At 41.6% G+C, this 26,540-nt stretch overlaps 1 protein-coding gene across 1 annotated transcript in view; it reads left to right on the top strand.

Annotated features, from left to right (window-relative positions):
* Gpo1 (glycerophosphate oxidase 1) overlaps positions 1-26,540 on the top strand; it is a 169,642-nt gene that overhangs the window by 24,425 nt on the left and 118,677 nt on the right. The window contains exon 4 of the mRNA XM_071683695.1: positions 16,059-16,890. Coding sequence (XP_071539796.1) covers positions 16,059-16,890 — 832 coding nt within the window. The remainder of the gene's footprint in view (positions 1-16,058; positions 16,891-26,540) is intronic.

Genomic DNA, 26,540 nt, shown 5'->3' with positions numbered 1-26,540 from the left:
TCCCTCCAGTTGCCCCTCTCAGCACATTGACATCCAAAAGTCTCTCTTTCACGTGCCCATCAATTAACATGTAATTCAGTAATGCTCTTTGGCCATCCCTCCTGCTTACATATGTATACTTATGTTTTTTTTTTTTTTTTTTTTTTTTTATACTTTGTCGCTGTCTCCCGCGTTTGCGAGGTAGCGCAAGGAAACAGACGAAAGAAATGGCCCAACCCCCCCCCATACACATGTACATACACACGTCCACACACGCAAATATACATACCTACACAGCTTTCCATGGTTTACCCCAGACGCTTCACATGCCTTGCTTCAATCCACTGACAGCACGTCAACCCCTGTATACCACATGACACCAATTCACTCTATTTCTTGCCCTCCTTTCACCCTCCTGCATGTTCAGGCCCCGATCACACAAAATCTTTTTCACTCCATCTTTCCACCTCCAATTTGGTCTCCCTCTTCTCCTCGTTCCCTCCACCTCCGACACATATATCCTCTTGGTCAATCTCTCCTCACTCATTCTCTCCATGTGCCCAAACCATTTCAAAACACCCTCTTCTGCTCTCTCAACCACGCTCTTTTTATTTCCACACATCTCTCTTACCCTTACGTTACTTACTCGATCAAACCACCTCACACCACACATTGTCCTCAAACATCTCATTTCCAGCACATCCATCCTCCTGCGCACATCTCTATCCATAGCCCACGCCTCGCAACAATACAACATTGTTGGAACCACTATTCCCTCAAACATACCCATTTTTGCTTTCTGAGATAATGTTCTCGACTTCCACACATTTTTCAAGGCTCCCAAAATTTTCGCCCCCTCCCCCACCCTATGATCCACTTCCGCTTCCATGGTTCCATCCGCTGACAGATCCACTCCCAGATATCTAAAACACTTCACTTCCTCCAGTTTTTCTCCATTCAAACTCACCTCCCAATTGACTTGACCCTCACCCCTACTGTACCTAATAACCTTGCTCTTATTCACATTTACTCTCAACTTTCTTCTTCCACACACTTTACCAAACTCAGTCACCAGCTTCTGCAGTTTCTCACATGAATCAGCCACCAGCGCTGTATCATCAGCGAACAACAACTGACTCACTTCCCAAGCTCTCTCATCCCCAACAGACTTCATACTTGCCCCTCTTTCCAGGACTCTTGCATTTACCTCCCTTACAACCCCATCCATAAACAAATTAAACAACCATGGAGACATCACACACCCCTGCCGCAAACCTACATTCACTGAGAACCAATCACTTTCCTCTCTTCCTACACGTACACATGCCTTACATCCTCGATAAAAACTTTTCACTGCTTCTAACAACTTGCCTCCCACACCATATATTCTTAATACCTTCCACAGAGCATCTCTATCAACTCTATCATATGCCTTCTCCAGATCCATAAATGCTACATACAAATCCATTTGCTTTTCTAAGTATTTCTCACATACATTCTTCAAAGCAAACACCTGATCCACACATCCTCTACCACTTCTGAAACCGCACTGCTCTTCCCCAATCTGATGCTCTGTACATGCCTTCACCCTCTCAATCAATACCCTCCCATATAATTTACCAGATATACTTATGTATATACTTATGTATATCTCTGTTTTTAAACCAGGTATTCCCAATCACCAGTCCTTTTTCAGCACACAAATCTGCATGCTCTTCACCATTTCCGTTTACAAACTGAACACACCATGTATACCAATTATACCCTTAGCTGCCACATTACTCACCTTTGCATTCAAATCACCCATCACTATAACCCAGTCTCGTACATCAAAGCTGCTAATACACTCACTCAGCTGCTCCTAAAAACACTTGCCTCTCATGATTTTTCTTCTCATGACCAGGTGCATAGGCACCAGTAATCACCCATCTCTCTCCATCCACTTTCAGTTTTACCCATATCAATCTAGAGTTTACTTTCTTACACTCTATCACATACTCCCACAACTCCTGCTTCAGGAGTAGTGCTACTCCTTCCTTTGCCCTTGTCCTCTCACCAACCCCTGACTTTACTCCCAAGGCATTACCAAACCAATCTTTCCCTTTACACTTGAGCTTCGTTTCACTCAGAGCCAGAACATCCAGTTTCCTTTCTTCAAACATACTACCTATCTCTCCTTTTTTCTCATTTTGCTTATGTCCACATACATTTAGACACGCCAATCTTAGCCTTCGAGGAGGATGAGCACTCCCTGCATGACTCCTTCTTCTGTTTCCCCTCTTATAAAGTTAACATACAAAGAGGGGAGGGTCTCTAGACCCCTGCTCCCATCCCCTTTAGTCGCTGTCCCCCGCTTTAGGTTAGTGAGGTAGCACAATGAAACATACGAAAGAATGACCCAACCCACCAACATACACATGCATACACATAAACGCCCACACACGCTTATATACATATCTATACATTTCAGCATATGCATACATATACATACACAGACATATACATATATTCACATGTACATATTCATACTTGCTGGCTTCATCTATTCCTGTAGCCACCCCGCCACACATGAAACAGCACCCCCCCCCCCTTTCCCCCATGCACGCGCAAGGTAGCACTAGGAAAAGACAACAAAGGCCACATTCATTCACACTCAGTCTCTAGCTGTCGTGTATAATGCACTGAAACCACAGCCTCCTTTCCACATCCAGGCCCCACAAAACTTTCCATGGTTTATTCCAGATGCTTTACATGCCCTGGTTCAATCCATTGACAGCATGTCGACCCCAGTATACCACGTCATTCCAATTCACTTTATTCCTTGCTTGCATTTCACCCTCCTGTATGTCCAATCGCTCAAAATCTTTTTCACTCCATCTTTCCACCTCCAATTTGGTCTCCCTCTTCTCCTTGTTCCCTCCACCCCTGACACATATATTCTCTTTGTCAATCTTTCCTCATTCATTCTCTACATGTGACCAAACCATTTCAATGCACCCTCTTCTGCTCTCTCAACCACAATCTTTTTATTACTACACATCTCTCTTACCCTTCATTACTTACTTGATCAAACCACCTCACACCACATGTTGTCCTCAAACATCTCATTTCCAACACATCCACCCTCCTCCACACAACCCTATATATAGCTCATGCTTCACAACCATTTAACATTGTTAGAACTACTGCTCCTTCTACATACCCATTTTTGCTCTCCAAGATAATGTCCTCACCTTCCACACATTCATCATCACTCCAAGAACCTTTGACCCCTCCCCCACCCTTTGACTCACTTCCGCTTCCATGGTTCCATCCATTGCTAAATCCACTCCCAGATATCTAAAACACTTCCCTTCCTCCAGTTTTTCTCCATTCAAACTTGCCTCCCATTTAATTTGGCCCTCAAATCTACTGAACCTAATAACCTTGTTCTTATTCACATTTACTCTCAGCTTTCTTCTTTTACATACTTTACCAAACACAGTCACCAACTTCTGCAGTTTCTCACCCGAATCAGCCACCGGTGTTGTATCATCAGCGAACAACAACTGACTCTCTTCCCAAGCCCTCTCATCCACAACAGACTGCATCCTTGCTCCTCTCTCCAAAACTCTTGCATTCACCTCCCCAACAACCTCATCCGTAATAAAGTTAAATAACCATGGAGACATCATGCACCCCTGCCACAAACCGACATTCATTAGGAACCAATCACTTTCCTCTCTACCTACTCGTACACATGCCTTACATACTTGATAAAAACTTTTCACTGCTTCTAGCAACTCACCTCCTACACCATATACTCTTAATACCTTCCACAAAGCATCTCTATCAACTCTATCATATGCCTTCTCCAGATCCATAAATGCTACATAGAGATCCATTTGTTTTTCTAAGTATTTCTCACATACATTTTTCAAAGCAAACACTTTTCAAAGCAAACACCTGATCCACACATCCTCTACCACTTCTGAAACCACACTGCTCTTCCCCAATCTGGTGCTGTGTACATGCCTTTACCCTCTCAATCAATACCCTTCCGTACAATTTCCCAGTAATACTCAACAAACTTATACCTCTGTAATTTGAACACTCACCTTTATTCCCTTTGCCTTTGTACAATGGCACTATGCATACATTCTGCCAATCCTCAGGCACTTCACCATGAAGCATACATACATTGAATATCCTTCCCAACAAGTCAACAGCACAGTCACCCCCTTTTTTGATAAATTCTACTGCAATACCATTAAATTCCACCACCTTGCTGGCTTTCATCTTCTGCAGTGCTTTCACTACCTCCTCTCTGTTTACCATATCATTCTCCCTGACCCTCTCACTTCGCACACCTCCTCAACCAAAACAACCTATATCTTCCACTCTATCATCAAACATATTTAACAAACCTTCAAAATACTCTTTCCATCTCCTTCTCACCTCACCACTTCTTGTTATTACCTCCCCATTAGCCCCCTTCACTGATGTTCCCATTTGTTCTCTTGTCTTATGCACCTTTATTATCTCCTTCCTAACACCTTTTTATTTTCCCAAAGATTGAATGATACTCTCTCACATCAACTCTCATTTGCCCTTTTTTTCACTTCTTGCACCTTTCTCTTGACCTCCTGCCTCTTTCTTTTATACATATCCCAGTCATTCACACTACTTCCCTGCAAAAATCGTCCAAACGCCTCTTTCTTCTCTTTCACTAACAATCTTACTTCTTCATCCCACCACTCACTACCCTTTCTAATCTGCTCACCTCCCACTTTTCTCACGCCACAAGCATCTTTTGTGTAAGCCATCACTGCTTCCCTAAATATATTCCATTCCTCCCCCACTTCCTTTATGTCATTTGTTCTCACCTTTTTCCATTCTGCACTCAATCTCTCCTTGTACTTCCTAACACAAGTTTCCTTTCCAAGCTGACGTACTCTAACCACTCTCTTCACCCCAACATTCTGTCTTCTTTTCTGAAAACCTCTACAAATCTTCACCTTCACCTCCACAAGATAATGATCAGATATCCCTCCAGTTGCCCCTCTCAGCACATTAACATCCAAAAGTCTCTCTTTCACGCACATATCAATTAACACGTAATCCAATAGTGCTCTTTGGCCATCTCTCCTACTTACATACATATACTTATGTATATCTCTGTTTTTAAGCCAGGTATTCTCAATCACCAGTCCTTTTTCAGCACGCAAATCTACAAGCTCTTAACCATTTCCATTTACAACACTGAACACCCCATGTACACCAATTATACCCTCAACTGCCACATTACTCACCTTTGCATTCAAATCACCCATCACTATAGCTCAGTCTTGTGCATCAAAGCTGATAACATACTCACTCTGCTGCTCCCAAAAACACTTGCCTTTCATGATCTTTCTTCTCATGCCCAAGTGCATATGCACCAATAATTACCCATCTCTCTCCATCCACTTTCAGTTTTACCCATATCAATCTAGAGTTTACTTTCTTACACTCTATCACATACTCCCACAACTCCTGTTTCAGGAGTAGTGCTACTCCTTCCTTTGCTCTTGTCCCTCACCAACCCCTGACTTTACTCCCAAGACATTCCCAAACCACTCTTCCCCTTTATCCTTTAGCTTCATTTCACTTAGATTCAAAGCATCCAGTTTCCTTTCCTCAAACATACTACCTATCTCTACTTTTTTCTCATCTTTGTTACATCCACACACATTTAGACACCCCAATCTGAGCCATCGAGGAGGATGAGCACTCCCTGCTTGACTTCTTCTGTTTCTCCTTTTAGATAGTTAAGATACAAGGAGGGGAGAGTTTTTAAACCCCGGCTCCCATCCCCTTTAGTCGCCTTCTACGACACGCGAGGAATGCCATATCTTGAGTTAGTGAGGTTGTACCGGAAAACAGATGAAGAAAGACCCATCCATTCTAATTCGTTTACATGGACACTATTCCAAATCTACCATTTACTGCCAACATGTTACTACAAGTAGCATGATACCCTTATGGAGAGGACGACCTGAGTTCTTGTTTCCCTTTCAAAACATTTGAGCATATCCATATTAACCTCATTGGTGATGGCCTTACACCTCTTAGCACCACTGGTACCAAGAGAATATAAAAGATGCTTTGGTGGCATATACAAGGGGCAAGTCATGCAATATACAGTATACCACAACACAAAATCCTGTAGCACTTTATGACTATAGCCTGCATCCATGCCAAGCATACATGAGATTTTTGCAATGCCTTACCACTATGCTACCAGCCTAGTAATGATCATGTTATTCCAAACTTAAGCACATTGGTAAGAAATAAGTGTAAATGGACTGTGCATTGTTCTAAAAATGGCTTAAATGAAATATGCTTTAATTGAGAATTACCTGTACCTCAGTTTTTACTCTTCAACCCATCACATCCTTTCATATGTCCTACATCAGCCAGCCTTTGCTCTTTTTTATGTCTCTCTATCCCTCTGACACTTATCTCTGTCCTTTCATGCTTCCCTTGCAAACACCAATCCATGCATTCTTCCACCATTTCTTTCCTTCCAGTACTCTTCGACTCTGTTTCCATATGTCACAGGTGGTCTTCTCACATGATCATCAGTATTTCAGCCATGATCCCATCCATTCCTGGTGCCTGTCCTACCTTTAGCCTCTTTATTGCCCTTTTTATTTCCCATTTTGCTATAGGCCCCTGCACTTGCATCCTCTTCTTTCCATTGCCCATACCCATGTATGTAACAACAGGTGCCTCACCTTCCACATTCATCAGTTCTTCAAAATACTCTTTCCACCTTCCTTTCACTTCCTTCTTTTGATTCAGCAGTTCTCCTTTCCTTACTTTTCACACTAATGTTTCCCCTCTTACATCCACCGCTTTCCTTTTTCACCTCCTCGTACAATTTCTTATTTTCTCTAAACTTTTCACTCAACTTTCTTCCATAGTCTTCATCTACTCTTTCTTTGCTTTCCTCTATCAACAAACATTCTGCTTACACATCTTATATTCTTCCTTCCTACTTTGCTGAACTTCCAGTGTTATATTCCTTTCAAACAATCTTCCATATGCATTTTTCTTCTCTTCCACAGTATTTCTAATCTCTTCTGTCCTTCATGCATTTTCCATTTTATTCCCATATCTCATGATCTTGCATCTAACTTCTAATTCTACAACCTGTAGTAGTCTTTCTTTACTCCTGACTTACTGCACATATGATTATGCTGTTAAAGTAATTTGTGTAGTTTAACTGCTGTGCTGGTAGTTTCCTGGTTACAACATATTACTCTAAACACTGAAATATGTGTGACTTGCTACTTTGGATTTTGCATTGCACTTTTGCTGCATCTTTATTTTACCAAGTCTTACTTTCATCACCAAGTGCTCTTATATTGGCATGTGATGTATGAGATATTTTGATAACTGATTAGATTATTTTACTGGGAACAGTGAACATTGAGTCTGTTAATAAGTCCTTTATATCAATGCAACAACAGAAGGATTGATATAGTTCATAAGTTGGTAAGTAGTTCTGACTAGGAAATGTGATCATCAAATAAAAATCATTGGGGTTTCTATCAAAAGAGATATATCAAACATTGTAAGTATTGAAAAGAGGCCAGAGAGCATACTAATCCTGCCATTAATACAGAGGTTATATTAAGTTATGCAAGGGGAGGACTGAAATTGATATATACAAATGCTAATGGGATTGTAGTAACTAGAAAAGAGATGGAGTTTAAAGACTGGATTAGGTAAAAACAAACTAGAAATGAAACTTATATGTAGGTTATATTTAGGCAAACTAGAAGTGAAAATTAATATAGAGATAAAATCTAACCAACTTTCCAGAGGGATGTGTAATAGCGTGGAAGGACACCTCAAAGTTTGAAAGAATGTTGGTGGATGGTCCATGTAACCCTTTCAGGATATGGCAGTGCTAAAGGGGTTTCTCTAATAGATATGAAAATTAACAGCATTTGAAAGTAATAAGAATATTAGGAGCCATTTCAACTTAGCACCTCATAGACAATTAAAGCTTAGCATTATGCTTAAGCATTTGAATCTTTATGGACCACTGCTATCTAACCCTTTTGGTATGCAGTTGATCTTTGTAGTTTCCCCAAAGTGTGCAAAAAGAAAAAAAAATCCTACAATCTACAGTAACCAGAAAAGCCAGAAGCTCAGGTATCTTAAAATATGATTAAAGATTATAACTCTAGATAATGATGAGAGAGAACCCCGCTTTAAGTCATTTTTACCATCAGCATAACTGACTAAAGTGAAAATGATGATAAAACAGCATCTCAAAATCAACCCTGCTGCCCATGTAAAGCTTTGTTATTACGTCAGTTTCAATGGAAAGAAATCTGAAATTCCAATGGACAGCGACATGCAGGAAATGTTATACTATTATATAAGCACAGGTGGTACACTTGTTAGATTTAATCATTCCTGGTTTAGGAAAAACATATCCTTTACCGGATTGGCTAGTTTTGATAATCCAGAATAACTAGGAACACTGCATAGAATTAATTACTGAGCTTGTTGAGGTGAGACTTTATTGGCTGGACCTTTGTTTCACTGTGAAGGTTTTAAGTGTTTGTGGTTTACAGGCAGCCAGTGATCGTTGTGAATCCACAATTTTGTGGTGCGTAGCATTATTATATTTGGTTTTGAGAGGGTGGGATACCAGTCAAGTGAATCTTAGTTAAAAGTGGACATGTTAAAAAAACTAATTAAGAACAGCTACATAGATGATGGCCAATATGGAAAATCTACACATACCTAATTGTTAGCTGATTACAACAACATACATGATACTTCAATGGAAAGGAAAGGAATGGACACTGTTTTTCTTTGCTTTGCAAAAGCATTTAACAAAGTTAAGAAAAATTTTGCAAGGGAAGTTAGGTAAACGAAACATAAGGGTAATACATGATGATGGATTGAAGTGTCTAACCAACAGAAATTCAAAGTAATAGCAAGGAATGATATTAGCCTCTGTATGCTCTATAATGATGATATCAGATATTAAGAGTGAAGTAAAGGAAAGCATAGTAAGGAGATTTGCTGATTACTCTAGAGTGAACAAATTGAATGGGTCTAAAACTGATCAGAATGAGATGCAAAAAGATGTAAACATAATGTACAGATGGGCCGAAGTGAACTGGAAAGAATTTGATGATAATAACTTTGTGCAAAGAGGTCATTGAACAATTAAGAATTCATTGGTGTTACTATATAAAGACCTGACAGAGAAAGACCTGACAGAGAGAGTGACAAAAAGTGAAATAATTGTAAGTGATTTCGGTGTCATAATAGATGAGAAACTAGAATTCAGAGAACATCCTTAGATGTCATTATCCAGCCAAGTAATGAGTGGTATGATTCTGATTTTTTACAAATGACAAAGCCCTTGTTAAAGACAATGAGGTCGTGAAAACAAATATCTCTTAACATATTTTTGAAGTGTGTGTACTGGCACTGAAATGGATACTGGCTTACAGGATGAAGTAAAACATGTAAATACAATAGGGAACTTCTACTCTAAAGAAAGAATGGAATAAAGTAGATAATCTAATAGAAAATAGATACTGGTTGGACATTTTTCTTTATCTTCATTATCCACAGATTTACTTATTCGTGCTCTGTCTACGAAAGAGAGACAGAGTATCTAGCTAACTACTTTCCAAAAATGAGATTTTTCCCTGATGGCAAGGCTAGTGGGTAGTACTCTAAACCTCTTGCTTGATGAATAAGATTGTTCCTCTCTGCTGTCTATTCTGGGTTCATCTGGGTTTGATTTCAGACTCTTGTGAAGTTTTATTTGAATGTTTCTGTTGTTGTTCCTTGTGTGCTTCTTATTTCATCTGGCAGTACTTTATATTTAATAATCATTCAACCTTCCTTTCAAGACATTCATATATTTTTGGTGCATTCAGTGGTCTTCTAACAGACTGATTAACTCTGTATCTTCCATGTTGTGAGACTCAGGCTCAACATTTTCCCTTCTCTGTTTCAATTAGTTTCCATGTGTGGATTATCATATATCTTTATCTTCTCCTTTTTAGGCAAAAGAGTTCCAGTTCTTTCTATCTTTCATGGTTGTGCTTGTGTTCCAACCCTTTGATTTTGCTTGTGAAATGCTTCAGAACTTTTCCCATGCTCTTTTATACTTTGCAAGTGCTTGCTGGCTGGATGGTTGGGTTTCTTTGCCACTACACATTGCAAAGCTCCTTTGCTTTTTGTTCTTTTAGCAAACTATTCTTTCTTTTTTCATTAATATTTTCTCTGCATTTGAAGCTAGTTAATGATTGTATATGATATTCTCAATATTCCTGCTTGTGTATGTCAAGATAATGTCTAGCATTGATGAGTATTACCTATTTTTGCTGTAAAGGGAGGGAGTTTTACACATGAACATTCTCTTCATTTTCCCTGGGGATAGGGGAGAAAGAATACTTCCCACACATTCCTCACGTGTTGTAAAAGGCAACTAAAGGGGACAGGAGCGGCAGGGTTGGAAACCCTCCCCTCCTTGTATTTTAACTTTCTAAAAGGGGAAACAGGAGAAGGAGTCACGCGGGGAGTGCTCATCCTCCTCGAAGTCTCAGATTGGAGTGTCTAAATGTGTGTGGATGTAACCAAGATGAGAAAAAAGGAGAGATAGATAGTATGTTTGAGGAAAGGAACCTGGATGTTTTGGCTCTGAGTGAAACGAAGCTCAAGGGTAAAGGGGAAGAGTGGTTTGGGAATGTCTTGGGAGTAAAGTCAGGGGTTAGTGAGAGGACAAGAGCAAGGGAAGGAGTAGCACTACTCCTGAAACAGGAATGGTGGGAGTATGTGATAGAGTGTAAGAAAGTAAACTAGATTGATATGGGTAAAACTGAAAGTGGATGGAGAGAGATGGGTGATTATTGGTGCATATGCACTTGGGCATGAGAAGAAAGATCATGAGAGGCAAGTGTTCTGGAAGCAGCTGAGTGAGTGTGTTAGTAGTTTTGATGCATGAGACCAGGTTATAGTGATGGGTGATTTTTGAATGCAAAGGTGAGTAATGTGGCAGTTGAGGGAATAATTGGTGTACATGGGGTGTTCAGTGTTGTAAATGGAAATGGTGAAGAGCTTGTAGATGTTTGCTGAAAAAGGACTGATGATTGGGAATACCTGGTTTAAAAAGAGAGATATACATAAGTATACGTATGTAAGTAGGAGAGATGGCCAGAGAGCGTTGTTGGATTACGTGTTAATTGATAGGCGCGTGAAAGAGAGACTTTTGGATGTTAATGTGCTGAGAGGTGCAACTGGAGGGATGTCTGATCATTATCATGTGGAGGCAAAGGTGAAGATTAGAGGTTTTCAGAAAGGAAGAATGTTGGGGGTGAAAAGAGTGGTGAGAGTAAGTGAGCTTGGGAAGGAGACTTGTGTGAGGAAGTACCAGGAGAGACTGAGTACAGAATGGAAAAAGGTGAGAACAAAGGACATAAGGGGAGTGGGGGAGGAATGGGATGTATTTAGGGAAGCAGTGATGACTTGCGCAAAAGATGCTTGTGGCATGAGAAGTGTGGGAGGTGGGCAGATTAGAAAAGGTAGTGAGTGGTGGGATGAAGAAGTAAGATTATTAGTAAAAAAGAAGAGAGAGGCATTTGGACGATTTTTGCAGGGAAATAATGCAAATGAGTGGGAGATGTATAAAAGAAAGAGGCAGGAGGTCAAGAGAAAGGTGCAAGAGGTGAAAAAGAGGGCAAATTAGAGATGGGGTGTGAGAGTATCATTAAATGTTAGGGAGAATAAGATGTTTTTGAAGGAGGTAAATAAAGTGCATAAGACAAGGAAACAAATGGGAATTTCAGTGAAGGGGGCAAATGGGGAGGTGATAGCAAGTAGTGGTGATGTGAGGAGATTGAGTGAGTATTTTGAAGGGTTGTTGAATGTGTTTGATGATAGAGTGGCAGATATAGGGTGTTTTGGTCGAGATGGTGTGTAAAGTGAGAGGGTTAGGGAAAATGATTTGGTAAACTGAGAAGAGGTAGTAGAAGCTTTGCGGAAGATGAAAGCCGGCATTGCAGTGTAATTCATTTAAAAAGGGGGTGACTGTATTGTTGACTGGTTGGTAAGGTTGTTTAATATATGTATGACTTGGTGAGGTGCCTGAGGATTGGCAGAATGCTTGGATAGTGCCATTGTACAAAGGCAAAGGGGATAAGAGTGAGTGCTCAAATTACAGAGGTATAAGTTTGTTGAGTATTCCTGGTAAATTATATGGGAGGGTATTGACTGAGAGGGTGAAGGCATGTACAGAGCATCAGATTGGGGAAGAGCAGTGTGGTTTCAGAAGTGGTAGAGGATGTGTGGATCAGGTGTTTGCTTTGAAGAATGTATGTGAGAAATACTTAGAAAAGCAAATGGATTTGTATGTAGCATTTATAGATCTGGAGAAGGCATATGATGGAGTTGATAGAGATGCTCTGTGGAAGGTATTAAGAATATATGGTGTGGGAGGCAAGTTGTTAGAAGCAGTGAAAAGTTTTTATCAAGGATGTAAGGCATGTGTACGTGTAGGAAGAGAGGAAAGGGATTGGTTCTCAGTGAATGTAGGTTTGTGGCAGGGGTGTGTGATGTCTTCATGGTTGTTTAATTTGTTTATGGATGGGGTTGTTAGGCAGGTGAATGCAAGAGTTTTGGAAAGAGGGGCAAGTATGCAGTCTGTTGTGGATGAGAGAGCTTGGTAAGTGAGTCAGTTGTTGTTTGCTGATGTTACAGCGCTGGTGGCTGATTCATGTGAGAAACTGCAGAAGCTGGTGACTGACTTTGGTAAAGTGTGTGAGAGAAGAAAGCTGAGAGTAAATGTGAATAAGAGCAAGGTTATTAGGTACAGTAGGGTTGAGGGACAAGTCAATTGGGAGGTAAGTTTGAATGGAGAAAAACTGGAGGAAGTGAAGTGTTTTAGATATCTAGGATTGGATCTGGCAGTGGATGGAACCATAGAAGCGTAAGTGAATCATAGGGTAGGGGAGGGGGCGAAAGTTCTGGGAGTGTTGAAGAATGTGTGGACGTCGAGAACATTATCTCGGAAAGCAAAAATGGGTATGTTTGAAGGAATAGTGGTTCCAACAATGTTATATGGTTGTGAGGCATGGGCTATAGATAGAGTTGTGTAGAGGAGGGTGGATGTGCTGGAAATGAGATGTTTGAGGACAATATGTGGTGTGAGGTGGTTTGATCGAGTAAGTAATAATAGGGTAAGAGAGATATGTGGTAATAAAAAGGGTGTGGTTGAGAGAGCAGAAGAGGGTGTTTTGAAATGTGTTGGTCACATGGGGAGAATGAGTGAGGAAAGATTGACCAAGAGGATTTATGTGTCAGAGGTGGAGGGAACGAGGTGAAGTAGGAGTCCAAATTGGAGGTGGAAAGTTGGAGTGAAAAAGATTTTGAGTGATCTGGGCCTGAACATGCAGGAGAGTGAAAGGCGTGCAAGGAATAGAGTGAATTAGAATGATGTGGTATACCGGGGTCGATGTGCTGTCAGTGGATTGAACCAGGGCATGTGAAGCATCTGGGGTAAACCATGGAAAGTTATGTGGGGCCTGGATGTGGAAAGGGAGCTGTGGTTTCGGCCCATTATTACATGACAGCTAGAGACTGAATGTGAACGAAAGTGGCCTTTGTTGTCTTTTCCTATCTCTACCTCTCACACATTTGGGGGGAGGGGGTGGTTATTCCATGTGTGCCGAGGTGGCGATGGGAATGAATAAAGGCAGACAGTGTGAATTGTGTGCATGGGTATATATGTATGTGTTTGTGTGTGTATATATATGTGTACATTGAGATGTATAGGTATGTATATTTGCGTGTGTGGACGTGTATGTATATACATGTGCATGTGGGTGGGTTGGGCCATTTCTTTCGTCTGTTTCCTTGAGCTACCTCGCAGACGCGGGAGACAGCGACAAAGCAAAATAAATAAATAAATTATTTTTTTTTTATTATACTTTGTCGCTGTCTCCCGCGTTTGCGAGGTAGCGCAAGGAAACAGACGAAAGAAATGGCCCAACCCCCCCCCATACACATGTATATACATACGTCCACACACACAAATATACATACCTACACAGCTTTCCATAGCTTACCCCAGACGCTTCACATGCCTTGATTCAATCCACTGACAGCACATCAACCCCGGTATACCACATCGCTCCAATTCACTCTATTCCTTGCCTTCCTTTCACCCTCCTGCATGTTCAGGCCCCGATCACACAAAATCTTTTTCACTCCATCTTTCCACCTCCAATTTGGTCTCCCTCTTCTCCTTGTTCCCTCCACCTCCGACACATATATCCTCTTGGTCAATCTTTCCTCACTCATCCTCTCCATGTGCCCAAACCACTTCAAAACACCCTCTTCTGCTCTCTCAACCACGCTCTTTTTATTTCCACACATCTCTCTTACCCTTACGTTACTCACTCGATCAAACCACCTCACACCACACATTGTCCTCAAACATCTCATTTCCAGCACATCCATCCTCCTGCGCACAACTCTATCCATAGCCCACGCCTCGCAACCATACAACATTGTTGGAACCACTACTCCTTCAAACATACCCATTTTTGCTTTCCGAGATAATGTTCTCGACTTCCACACATTCTTCAAGGCCCCCAGAATTTTCGCCCCCTCCCCCACCCTATGATCCACTTCCGCTTCCATGGTTCCATCCGCTGCCAGATACACTCCCAGATATCTAAAACACTTCACTTCCTCCAGTTTTTCTCCATTCAAACTCACCTCCCAATTGACTTGACCCTCAACCCTACTGTACCTAATAACCTTGCTCTTATTCACATTTACTCTTAACTTTCTTCTTCCACACACTTTACCAAACTCAGTCACCAGCTTCTGCAGTTTCTCACATGAATCAGCCACCAGCGCTGTATCATCAGCGAACAACAACTGACTCACTTCCCAAGCTCTCTCATCCCCAACAGACTTCATACTTGCCCCTCTTTCCAAAACTCTTGCATTTACCTCCCTAACAACCCCATCCATAAACAAATTAAACAACCATGGAGACATCACACACCCCTGCCGCAAACCTACATTCACTGAGAACCAATCACTTTCCTCTCTTCCTACACGTACACATGCCTTACATCCTCGATAAAAACTTTTCACTGCTTCTAACAACTTGCCTCCCACACCATATATTCTTAATACCTTCCACAGAGCATCTCTATCAACTCTATCATATGCCTTCTCCAGATCCATAAATGCTACATACAAATCCATTTGCTTTTCTAAGTATTTCTCACATACATTCTTCAAAGCAAACACCTGATCCACACATCCTCTACCACTTCTGAAACCACACTGCTCTTCCCCAATCTGATGCTCTGTACATGCCTTCACCCTCTCAATCAATACCCTCCCATATAATTTACCAGGAATACTCAACAAACTTATACCTCTGTAATTTGAGCACTCACTCTTATCCTCTTTGCCTTTGTACAATGGCACTATGCACGCATTCCGCCAATCCTCAGGCACCTCACCATGAGTCATACATACATTAAATAACCTTACCAACCAGTCAACAATACAGTCACCCCCTTTTTTAATAAATTCCACTGCAATACCATCCAAACCTGCTGCCTTGCCGGCTTTCATTTTTTTTTTTATATACTATTTGCCATTTCCCGTGTTAGCGAGGTAGCGTTAAGAACAGAGAACTGGGCCTTAGAGGGAATATCCTCACCTGACCCCCTTCTCTGTTCCTTCTTTTGGAAAATTAAAAAAAAAAACAAGAGAGGGGAGGATTTCCAGCCACCCGCTCCCTCCCCTTTTAGTCGCCTTCTACGACACGCAGGGAATACGTGGAAAGTATTCTTTCTCCCCTATCCCCAGGGATATATAATAATAATGATAATAGTAATAATAATAATAATAATAATAATAATAATAATAATAATAATAATAATAATAATAATAAAAATTCTCTACTTTCATACTTCTTAGATTTATGTATGCTGTCTGCATGTGTATTGCAGTTGGCATTAATTCTTGTTATCACTGCTCCTCAGGTCGACCAAGCTCATTCACGGCGGAGTTCGTTACCTGCAAAAAGCTATTATGGGTTTGGACTTGGAGCAGTACAGGATGGTGAAAGAAGCTCTTCATGAGAGGGCTAATTTACTGGATATTGCACCACACTTATCATACCCTCTGCCAATCATGTTACCTGTTTATAAGTGGTGGCAACTCCCATATTATTGGGTGGGTATTAAGATGTATGATCTAGTTGCAGGCAGTAAATGCATAAAGAGTTCTTATGCTATCAGTAAAGAGCGTGCTTTAGAGTTGTTTCCCATGTTAAAGAAAGACAGATTAGTTGGAGCAATTGTTTATTACGATGGCCAGCACAATGATGCAAGAATGAACCTTTCCATAGCTCTTACAGCAACAAGGCTTGGTGCTACAATTGCCAATCACACACGAGTATTATCTCTTCTAAGAGAACAAGATGAAAATGGTCAAGAACGCCTTTGTGGTGCAAGAGTCAGAGATGAAATAAGCGGACAGGAGATAACTGTTCGAGCGAAGTGCATAATCAATGCCACTGGGCCATTTACGGATACAATTCGTAAAATGGACAACCATTCTACAAAGGAAATATGTGCTCCAAGCATGGGTGTACACATAACTCTCCCTGACTATTATTCACCAGAACAAATGGGTCTTTTAGACCCCAATACATCAGATGGAAGGGTTATTTTCTTTTTGCCTTGGGAAGGACGCACAATTGCAGGAACTACTGATACACCCTGCATTGTTTCCCACAATCCTTCACCCACTGAAGATGACATCCAATTTATTCTTCGGGAGGTTAAGAACTACTTGAATCCAGATGTTGAGGTTAGTGATTGAATTTTAGATCATAATTGTAACTAAGTATGCTGAAGTGTAGACACAATAGATTCTTTGGAAGTCAGCAGTTTTTCAATTTTGAGTGGTATTACAGTATTAGTCTCTCTCTTTCTCTCTCTCTGCAAGGAATAGAGTGAATTAGAACAATGTGGCATACCGGGGTTGACGTACTGCCATTGGAATCAAACAGGGCTTGTGAAACGTCTTGGGTAAACCATGAAAAGGTATGTTGGGTCTAGATGTGGATAGGGAGTTGTGGTTTCAGTGCATTACACATGACAACTAGAGGTTGAATGTGAACAAATGTGACCTTTTCTGTCTGTTCTCCTGTTGCTACCTCGCTGATGCCAGGGGTGGTGATGCCATTTCATGTGGGGCAGGGTGGCACTGAGAATGGATGAAGGCAAGTGAGAATGAATATGTACATGTGTATATATTTATATGGCTGTGTATGAGAAGAAAGATCATGAGAGGCAAGTGTTTTGGGAGCAGCTGAATGAGTGTGTTAGTGGTTTTGATGCACGAGACTTGGTTATAGTGATGGGTGATTTGAATGCAAAGGTGAGTAATGTGGCAGTTGAGGGAATAATTGGTATACATGGGGTGTTCAGTGTTGTAAATGGAAATGGTGAATAGCTTGTAGATTTATGTGCTGAAAAAGGACTGGTGATTGGGAATACCTGGTTTAAAAAGCGAGATATACATAAGTATACGTATGTAAGTAGGAGAGATGGCCAGAGAGCGTAATTGGATTACGTGTTAATTGACAGGCGCGCGAAAGAGAGACTTTTGGATGTTAATGTGCTGAGAGGTGCAACTGGAGGGATGTCTGATCATTATCATGTGGAGGCTAAGGTGAAGATTTGTATGGGTTTTCAGAAAAGAAGAGTGAATTTTGGGGTGAAGAGGGTGGTGAGAGTAAGTGAGCTTGGGAAGGAGACTTGTGTGAGGAAGTACCAGGAGAGACTAAGTACAAAATGGAAAAAGGTGAGAACAATGAAAGTAAGGGGATGTATTTAGGGAATCAGTGATAGATTGCGCAAAAGATGCTTGTGGCATGAAAAGAGTGGGAGGTGGGTTGATTAGAAAGGGTAGTGAGTGGTGGGATGAAGAAGTAAGATTATTGGTGAAAGAGAAGAGAGAGGCATTTGGACGATTTTTGCAGGGAAAAAATGCAATTGAGTGGGAGATGTATAAAAGAAAGAGACAGGAGGTCAAGAGAAAGGTGCAAGAGGTGAAAAAGAGGGCAAATGAGAGTTGGGGTGAGAGAGTATCATTAAATTTTAGGGAGAATAAAAAGATGTTTTGGAAGGAGGTAAATAAAGTGCATAAGACAAGGGAGCAAATGGGAACTTCAGCGAAGGGCGCAAATGGGGAGGTGATAACAAGTAGTGGTGATGTGAGAAGGAGATGGAGTGAGTATTTTGAAGGTTTGTTGAATGTGTTTGATGATAGAGTGGCAGATATAGGGTGTTTTGGTCGAGGTGGTGTGCAAAGTGAGAGGGTTAGGGAAAATGATTTGGTAAACAGAGAAGAGGTAGTAAAAGCTTTACGGAAGATGAAAGCCGGCAAGGCAGCAGGTTTGGATGGTATTGTAGTGGAATTTATTATAAAAGGGGGTGACTGTATTGTTGACTGGTTGGTAAGGTTATTTAATGTATGTATGACTCATTGTGCGGTGCCTGAGGATTGGCGGAATGTGTCCATAGTGCCATTGTACAAAGGCAAAGAGGATAAGAGTGAGTGCTCAAATTACAGAGGTATAAGTTTGTTGAGTATTCCTGGTAAATCATATGGGAGGGTATTGATTGAGAGGGTGATGGCATGTACAGAGCATCAGATAGGGGAAGAGCAGTGTGGTTTCAGAAGTGATAGAGGATGTGTGGATCAGGTGTTTCCTTTGAAGAATGTATGTGAGAAATACTTAGAAAAGCAAATGGATTTGTATGTAGCATTTATGGATCTGGAGAAGGCATATGATAGAGTTGATAGAGATGCTCTGTGGAAGGTATTAAGAATATATGGTGTGGGAGGCAAGTTGTTAGAAGCAGTGAAAAGTTTTTATCGAGGATGTAAGGCATGTGTACGTGTAGGAAGAGAGGAAAGTGATTGGTTCTCAGTGAATGTAGGTTTGCGGCAGGGGTGTGTGATGTCTCCATGGTTGTTTAATTTGTTTATGGATGGGGTTGTTAGGGAGGTGAATGCAAGAGTTTTGGAAAGAGGGGCAAGTATGAAGTCTGTTGTGAATGAGAGAGCTTGGGAAGTGAGTCAGTTGTTGTTCGCTGATGATACAGCATTGGTGGCTGATTCATTTGAGAAACTGCAGAAGCTGGTGACTAAGTTTGGTAAAGTGTGTGAAAGAAGAAAGTTAAGAGTAAATGTGAATAAGAGCAAGGTTATTAGGTACAGTAGGGTTGAGGGTCAAGTCAATTGGGAGGTAAGTTTGAATGGAGAAAAACTGGAGGAAGTAAAGTGTTTTAGATATCTGGGAGTGGATCTGGCAGCGGATGGAACCATGGAAGCGGAAGTGAATCATAGGGTGGGGGAGGGGGCGAAAATCCTGGGAGCCTTGAAGAATGTGTGGAAGTCGAGAACATTATCTCGGAAAGCAAAAATGGGTATGTTTGAAGGAATAGTGGTTCCAACAATGTTGTATGGTTGCGAGGCGTGGGCTATGGATAGAGTTGTGCGCTGGAGGGTGGATGTGCTGGAAATGAAATGTTTGAGGACAATGTGTGGTGTGAGGTGGTTTGATCGAGTAAGTAATGTAAGGGTAAGAGAGATGTGTGGAAATAAAAAGAGCGTGGTTGAGAGAGCAGAAGAGGGTGTTTTAAAATGGTTTGGGCACATGGAGAGAATGAGTGAGGAAAGATTGACCAAGAGGATATATGTGTAGGAGGTGGAGGGAACGAGGAGAAGTGGGAGACCAAATTGGAGGTGGAAAGATGGAGTGAAAAAGATTTTTGTGATCGGGGCCTGAACATGCAGGAGGGTGAAAGGCGGGCAAGGAATAGAGTGAATTGGAGCGATGTGGTATACCGGGGTTGAGTGCTGTCAGTGGATTGAATCAGGGCATGTGAAGCGTCTGGGGTAAACCATAGAAAGTTTGTGGGGCCTGGATGTGGAAAAGGGAGCTGTGGTTTCGGGCATTATTGCGTGACAGCTGGAGACTGAGTGTGAACGAATGGGGCCTTTGTTGTCTTTTCCTAGTGCTACCTCGCACACATGAGGGGGGAGGGGGTGGTATTCCATGTGTGCGAGGTGGCGATGGGAATGAATAGGCAGACAGTGTGAATTGTATGCATGGGTATATATGTATGTGTCTGTGTGTGTATATATATGTGTACATTGAGATGTATAGGTATGTATATTTGCGTGTGTGGGACGGTGTATGTATACATTGTGATGGGGGTGGGTTGGGCCATTTCTTTCGTCTGTTTCTTTGCGCTACCTCGCAAATGCGGGAGACAGCGACAAAGCAAAATAAATAAATAAATTTCACTCCATCTTTCCACCTCCAATTTGGTCTCCCTCTTCTCCTTGTTCCCTCCACCTCCGACACATATATCCTCTTGGTCAATCTTTCCTCACTCATCCTCTCCATGTGCCCAAACCACTTCAAAACACCCTCTTCTGCTCTCTCAACCACGCTCTTTTTATTTCCACACATCTCTCTTACCCTTACGTTACTCACTCGATCAAACCACCTCACACCACACATTGTCCTCAAACATCTCATTTCCAGCACATCCATCCTCCTGCGCACAACTCTATCCATAGCCCACGCCTCGCAACCATACAACATTGTTGGAACCACTACTCCTTCAAACATACCCATTTTTGCTTTCCGAGATAATGTTCTCGACTTCCACACATTCTTCAAGGCCCCCAGAATTTTCGCCCCCTCCCCCACCCTATGATCCACTTCCGCTTCCATGGTTCCATCCGCTGCCAGATACACTCCCAGATATCTAAAACACTTCACTTCCTCCAGTTTTTCTCCATTCAAACTCACCTCCCAATTGACTTGACCCTCAACCCTACTGTACCTAATAACCTTGCTCTTATTCACATTTACTCTTAACTTTCTTCTTCCACACACTTTACCAAACTCAGTCACCAGCTTCTGCAGTTTCTCACATGAATCAGCCACCAGCGCTGTATCATCAGCGAACAACAACTGACTCACTTCCCAAGCTCTCTCATCCCCAACAGACTTCATACTTGCCCCTCTTTCCAAAACTCTTGCATTTACCTCCCTAACAACCCCATCCATAAACAAATTAAACAACCATGGAGACATCACACACCCCTGCCGCAAACCTACATTCACTGAGAACCAATCACTTTCCTCTCTTCCTACACGTACACATGCCTTACATCCTCGATAAAAACTTTTCACTGCTTCTAACAACTTTCCTCCCACACCATATATTCTTAATACCTTCCACAGAGCATCTCTATCAACTCTATCATATGCCTTCTCCAGATCCATAAATGCTACATACAAATCCATTTGCTTTTCTAAGTATTTCTCACATACATTCTTCAAAGCAAACACCTGATCCACACATCCTCTACCACTTCTGAAACCACACTGCTCTTCCCCAATCTGATGCTCTGTACATGCCTTCACCCTCTCAATCAATACCCTCCCATATAATTTACCAGGAATACTCAACAAACTTATACCTCTGTAATTTGAGCACTCACTCTTATCCTCTTTGCCTTTGTACAATGGCACTATGCACGCATTCCGCCAATCCTCAGGCACCTCACCATGAGTCATACATACATTAAATAACCTTACCAACCAGTCAACAATACAGTCACCCCCTTTTTTAATAAATTCCACTGCAATACCATCCAAACCTGCTGCCTTGCCGGCTTTCATTTTTTTTTTTATATACTATTTGCCATTTCCCGTGTTAGCGAGGGTAGCGTTAAGAACAGAGAACTGGGCCTTAGAGGGAATATCCTCACCTGACCCCCTTCTCTGTTCCTTCTTTTGGAAAATTAAAAAAAAAAACAAGAGAGGGGAGGATTTCCAGCCACCCGCTCCCTCCCCTTTTAGTCGCCTTCTACGACACGCAGGGAATACGTGGAAAGTATTCTTTCTCCCCTATCCCCAGGGATATATAATAATAATGATAATAGTAATAATAATAATAATAATAATAATAATAATAATAATAATAATAATAATAATAATAATAAAAATTCTCTACTTTCATACTTCTTAGATTTATGTATGCTGTCTGCATGTGTATTGCAGTTGGCATTAATTCTTGTTATCACTGCTCCTCAGGTCGACCAAGCTCATTCACGGCGGAGTTCGTTACCTGCAAAAAGCTATTATGGGTTTGGACTTGGAGCAGTACAGGATGGTGAAAGAAGCTCTTCATGAGAGGGCTAATTTACTGGATATTGCACCACACTTATCATACCCTCTGCCAATCATGTTACCTGTTTATAAGTGGTGGCAACTCCCATATTATTGGGTGGGTATTAAGATGTATGATCTAGTTGCAGGCAGTAAATGCATAAAGAGTTCTTATGCTATCAGTAAAGAGCGTGCTTTAGAGTTGTTTCCCATGTTAAAGAAAGACAGATTAGTTGGAGCAATTGTTTATTACGATGGCCAGCACAATGATGCAAGAATGAACCTTTCCATAGCTCTTACAGCAACAAGGCTTGGTGCTACAATTGCCAATCACACACGAGTATTATCTCTTCTAAGAGAACAAGATGAAAATGGTCAAGAACGCCTTTGTGGTGCAAGAGTCAGAGATGAAATAAGCGGACAGGAGATAACTGTTCGAGCGAAGTGCATAATCAATGCCACTGGGCCATTTACGGATACAATTCGTAAAATGGACAACCATTCTACAAAGGAAATATGTGCTCCAAGCATGGGTGTACACATAACTCTCCCTGACTATTATTCACCAGAACAAATGGGTCTTTTAGACCCCAATACATCAGATGGAAGGGTTATTTTCTTTTTGCCTTGGGAAGGACGCACAATTGCAGGAACTACTGATACACCCTGCATTGTTTCCCACAATCCTTCACCCACTGAAGATGACATCCAATTTATTCTTCGGGAGGTTAAGAACTACTTGAATCCAGATGTTGAGGTTAGTGATTGAATTTTAGATCATAATTGTAACTAAGTATGCTGAAGTGTAGACACAATAGATTCTTTGGAAGTCAGCAGTTTTTCAATTTTGAGTGGTATTACAGTATTAGTCTCTCTCTTTCTCTCTCTCTGCAAGGAATAGAGTGAATTAGAACAATGTGGCATACCGGGGTTGACGTACTGCCATTGGAATCAAACAGGGCTTGTGAAACGTCTTGGGTAAACCATGAAAAGGTATGTTGGGTCTAGATGTGGATAGGGAGTTGTGGTTTCAGTGCATTACACATGACAACTAGAGGTTGAATGTGAACAAATGTGACCTTTTCTGTCTGTTCTCCTGTTGCTACCTCGCTGATGCCAGGGGTGGTGATGCCATTTCATGTGGGGCAGGGTGGCACTGAGAATGGATGAAGGCAAGTGAGAATGAATATGTACATGTGTATATATTTATATGGCTGTGTATGAGAAGAAAGATCATGAGAGGCAAGTGTTTTGGGAGCAGCTGAATGAGTGTGTTAGTGGTTTTGATGCACGAGACTTGGTTATAGTGATGGGTGATTTGAATGCAAAGGTGAGTAATGTGGCAGTTGAGGGAATAATTGGTATACATGGGGTGTTCAGTGTTGTAAATGGAAATGGTGAATAGCTTGTAGATTTATGTGCTGAAAAAGGACTGGTGATTGGGAATACCTGGTTTAAAAAGCGAGATATACATAAGTATACGTATGTAAGTAGGAGAGATGGCCAGAGAGCGTAATTGGATTACGTGTTAATTGACAGGCGCGCGAAAGAGAGACTTTTGGATGTTAATGTGCTGAGAGGTGCAACTGGAGGGATGTCTGATCATTATCATGTGGAGGCTAAGGTGAAGATTTGTATGGGTTTTCAGAAAAGAAGAGTGAATTTTGGGGTGAAGAGGGTGGTGAGAGTAAGTGAGCTTGGGAAGGAGACTTGTGTGAGGAAGTACCAGGAGAGACTAAGTACAAAATGGAAAAAGGTGAGAACAATGAAAGTAAGGGGATGTATTTAGGGAATCAGTGATAGATTGCGCAAAAGATGCTTGTGGCATGAAAAGAGTGGGAGGTGGGTTGATTAGAAAGGGTAGTGAGTGGTGGGATGAAGAAGTAAGATTATTGGTGAAAGAGAAGAGAGAGGCATTTGGACGATTTTTGCAGGGAAAAAATGCAATTGAGTGGGAGATGTATAAAAGAAAGAGACAGGAGGTCAAGAGAAAGGTGCAAGAGGTGAAAAAGAGGGCAAATGAGAGTTGGGGTGAGAGAGTATCATTAAATTTTAGGGAGAATAAAAAGATGTTTTGGAAGGAGGTAAATAAAGTGCATAAGACAAGGGAGCAAATGGGAACTTCAGCGAAGGGCGCAAATGGGGAGGTGATAACAAGTAGTGGTGATGTGAGAAGGAGATGGAGTGAGTATTTTGAAGGTTTGTTGAATGTGTTTGATGATAGAGTGGCAGATATAGGGTGTTTTGGTCGAGGTGGTGTGCAAAGTGAGAGGGTTAGGGAAAATGATTTGGTAAACAGAGAAGAGGTAGTAAAAGCTTTACGGAAGATGAAAGCCGGCAAGGCAGCAGGTTTGGATGGTATTGTAGTGGAATTTATTATAAAAGGGGGTGACTGTATTGTTGACTGGTTGGTAAGGTTATTTAATGTATGTATGACTCATTGTGCGGTGCCTGAGGATTGGCGGAATGTGTCCATAGTGCCATTGTACAAAGGCAAAGAGGATAAGAGTGAGTGCTCAAATTACAGAGGTATAAGTTTGTTGAGTATTCCTGGTAAATCATATGGGAGGGTATTGATTGAGAGGGTGATGGCATGTACAGAGCATCAGATAGGGGAAGAGCAGTGTGGTTTCAGAAGTGATAGAGGATGTGTGGATCAGGTGTTTCCTTTGAAGAATGTATGTGAGAAATACTTAGAAAAGCAAATGGATTTGTATGTAGCATTTATGGATCTGGAGAAGGCATATGATAGAGTTGATAGAGATGCTCTGTGGAAGGTATTAAGAATATATGGTGTGGGAGGCAAGTTGTTAGAAGCAGTGAAAAGTTTTTATCGAGGATGTAAGGCATGTGTACGTGTAGGAAGAGAGGAAAGTGATTGGTTCTCAGTGAATGTAGGTTTGCGGCAGGGGTGTGTGATGTCTCCATGGTTGTTTAATTTGTTTATGGATGGGGTTGTTAGGGAGGTGAATGCAAGAGTTTTGGAAAGAGGGGCAAGTATGAAGTCTGTTGTGAATGAGAGAGCTTGGGAAGTGAGTCAGTTGTTGTTCGCTGATGATACAGCATTGGTGGCTGATTCATTTGAGAAACTGCAGAAGCTGGTGACTAAGTTTGGTAAAGTGTGTGAAAGAAGAAAGTTAAGAGTAAATGTGAATAAGAGCAAGGTTATTAGGTACAGTAGGGTTGAGGGTCAAGTCAATTGGGAGGTAAGTTTGAATGGAGAAAAACTGGAGGAAGTAAAGTGTTTTAGATATCTGGGAGTGGATCTGGCAGCGGATGGAACCATGGAAGCGGAAGTGAATCATAGGGTGGGGGAGGGGGCGAAAATCCTGGGAGCCTTGAAGAATGTGTGGAAGTCGAGAACATTATCTCGGAAAGCAAAAATGGGTATGTTTGAAGGAATAGTGGTTCCAACAATGTTGTATGGTTGCGAGGCGTGGGCTATGGATAGAGTTGTGCGCTGGAGGGTGGATGTGCTGGAAATGAAATGTTTGAGGACAATGTGTGGTGTGAGGTGGTTTGATCGAGTAAGTAATGTAAGGGTAAGAGAGATGTGTGGAAATAAAAAGAGCGTGGTTGAGAGAGCAGAAGAGGGTGTTTTAAAATGGTTTGGGCACATGGAGAGAATGAGTGAGGAAAGATTGACCAAGAGGATATATGTGTAGGAGGTGGAGGGAACGAGGAGAAGTGGGAGACCAAATTGGAGGTGGAAAGATGGAGTGAAAAAGATTTTTGTGATCGGGGCCTGAACATGCAGGAGGGTGAAAGGCGGGCAAGGAATAGAGTGAATTGGAGCGATGTGGTATACCGGGGTTGACGTGCTGTCAGTGGATTGAATCAGGGCATGTGAAGCGTCTGGGGTAAACCATAGAAAGTTGTGTGGGGCCTGGATGTGAAAAGGGAGCTGTGGTTTCGGGCATTATTGCGTGACAGCTGGAGACTGAGTGTGAACGAATGGGGCCTTTGTTGTCTTTTCCTAGTGCTACCTCGCACACATGAGGGGGGAGGGGGATGGTATTCCATGTGTGGCGAGGTGGCGATGGGAATGAATAGTGGCAGACAGTGTGAATTGTATGCATGGGTATATATGTATGTGTCTGTGTGTGTATATATATGTGTACATTGAGATGTATAGGTATGTATATTTGCGTGTGTGGGCGTGTGTGTGTGTACATTGTGTATGGGGGTGGGTTGGGCCATTTCTTTCGTCTGTTTCTTTGCGCTACCTCGCAAATGCGGGAGACAGCGACAAAGC

Source organism: Panulirus ornatus, chromosome 37 (assembly GCF_036320965.1).
Source record: "Panulirus ornatus isolate Po-2019 chromosome 37, ASM3632096v1, whole genome shotgun sequence".
NCBI lineage: Eukaryota > Metazoa > Arthropoda > Malacostraca > Decapoda > Palinuridae > Panulirus > Panulirus ornatus.
Note: the sequence above shows the minus strand (reverse complement) of the source record. Positions and strands in the feature narration are given on the sequence as shown.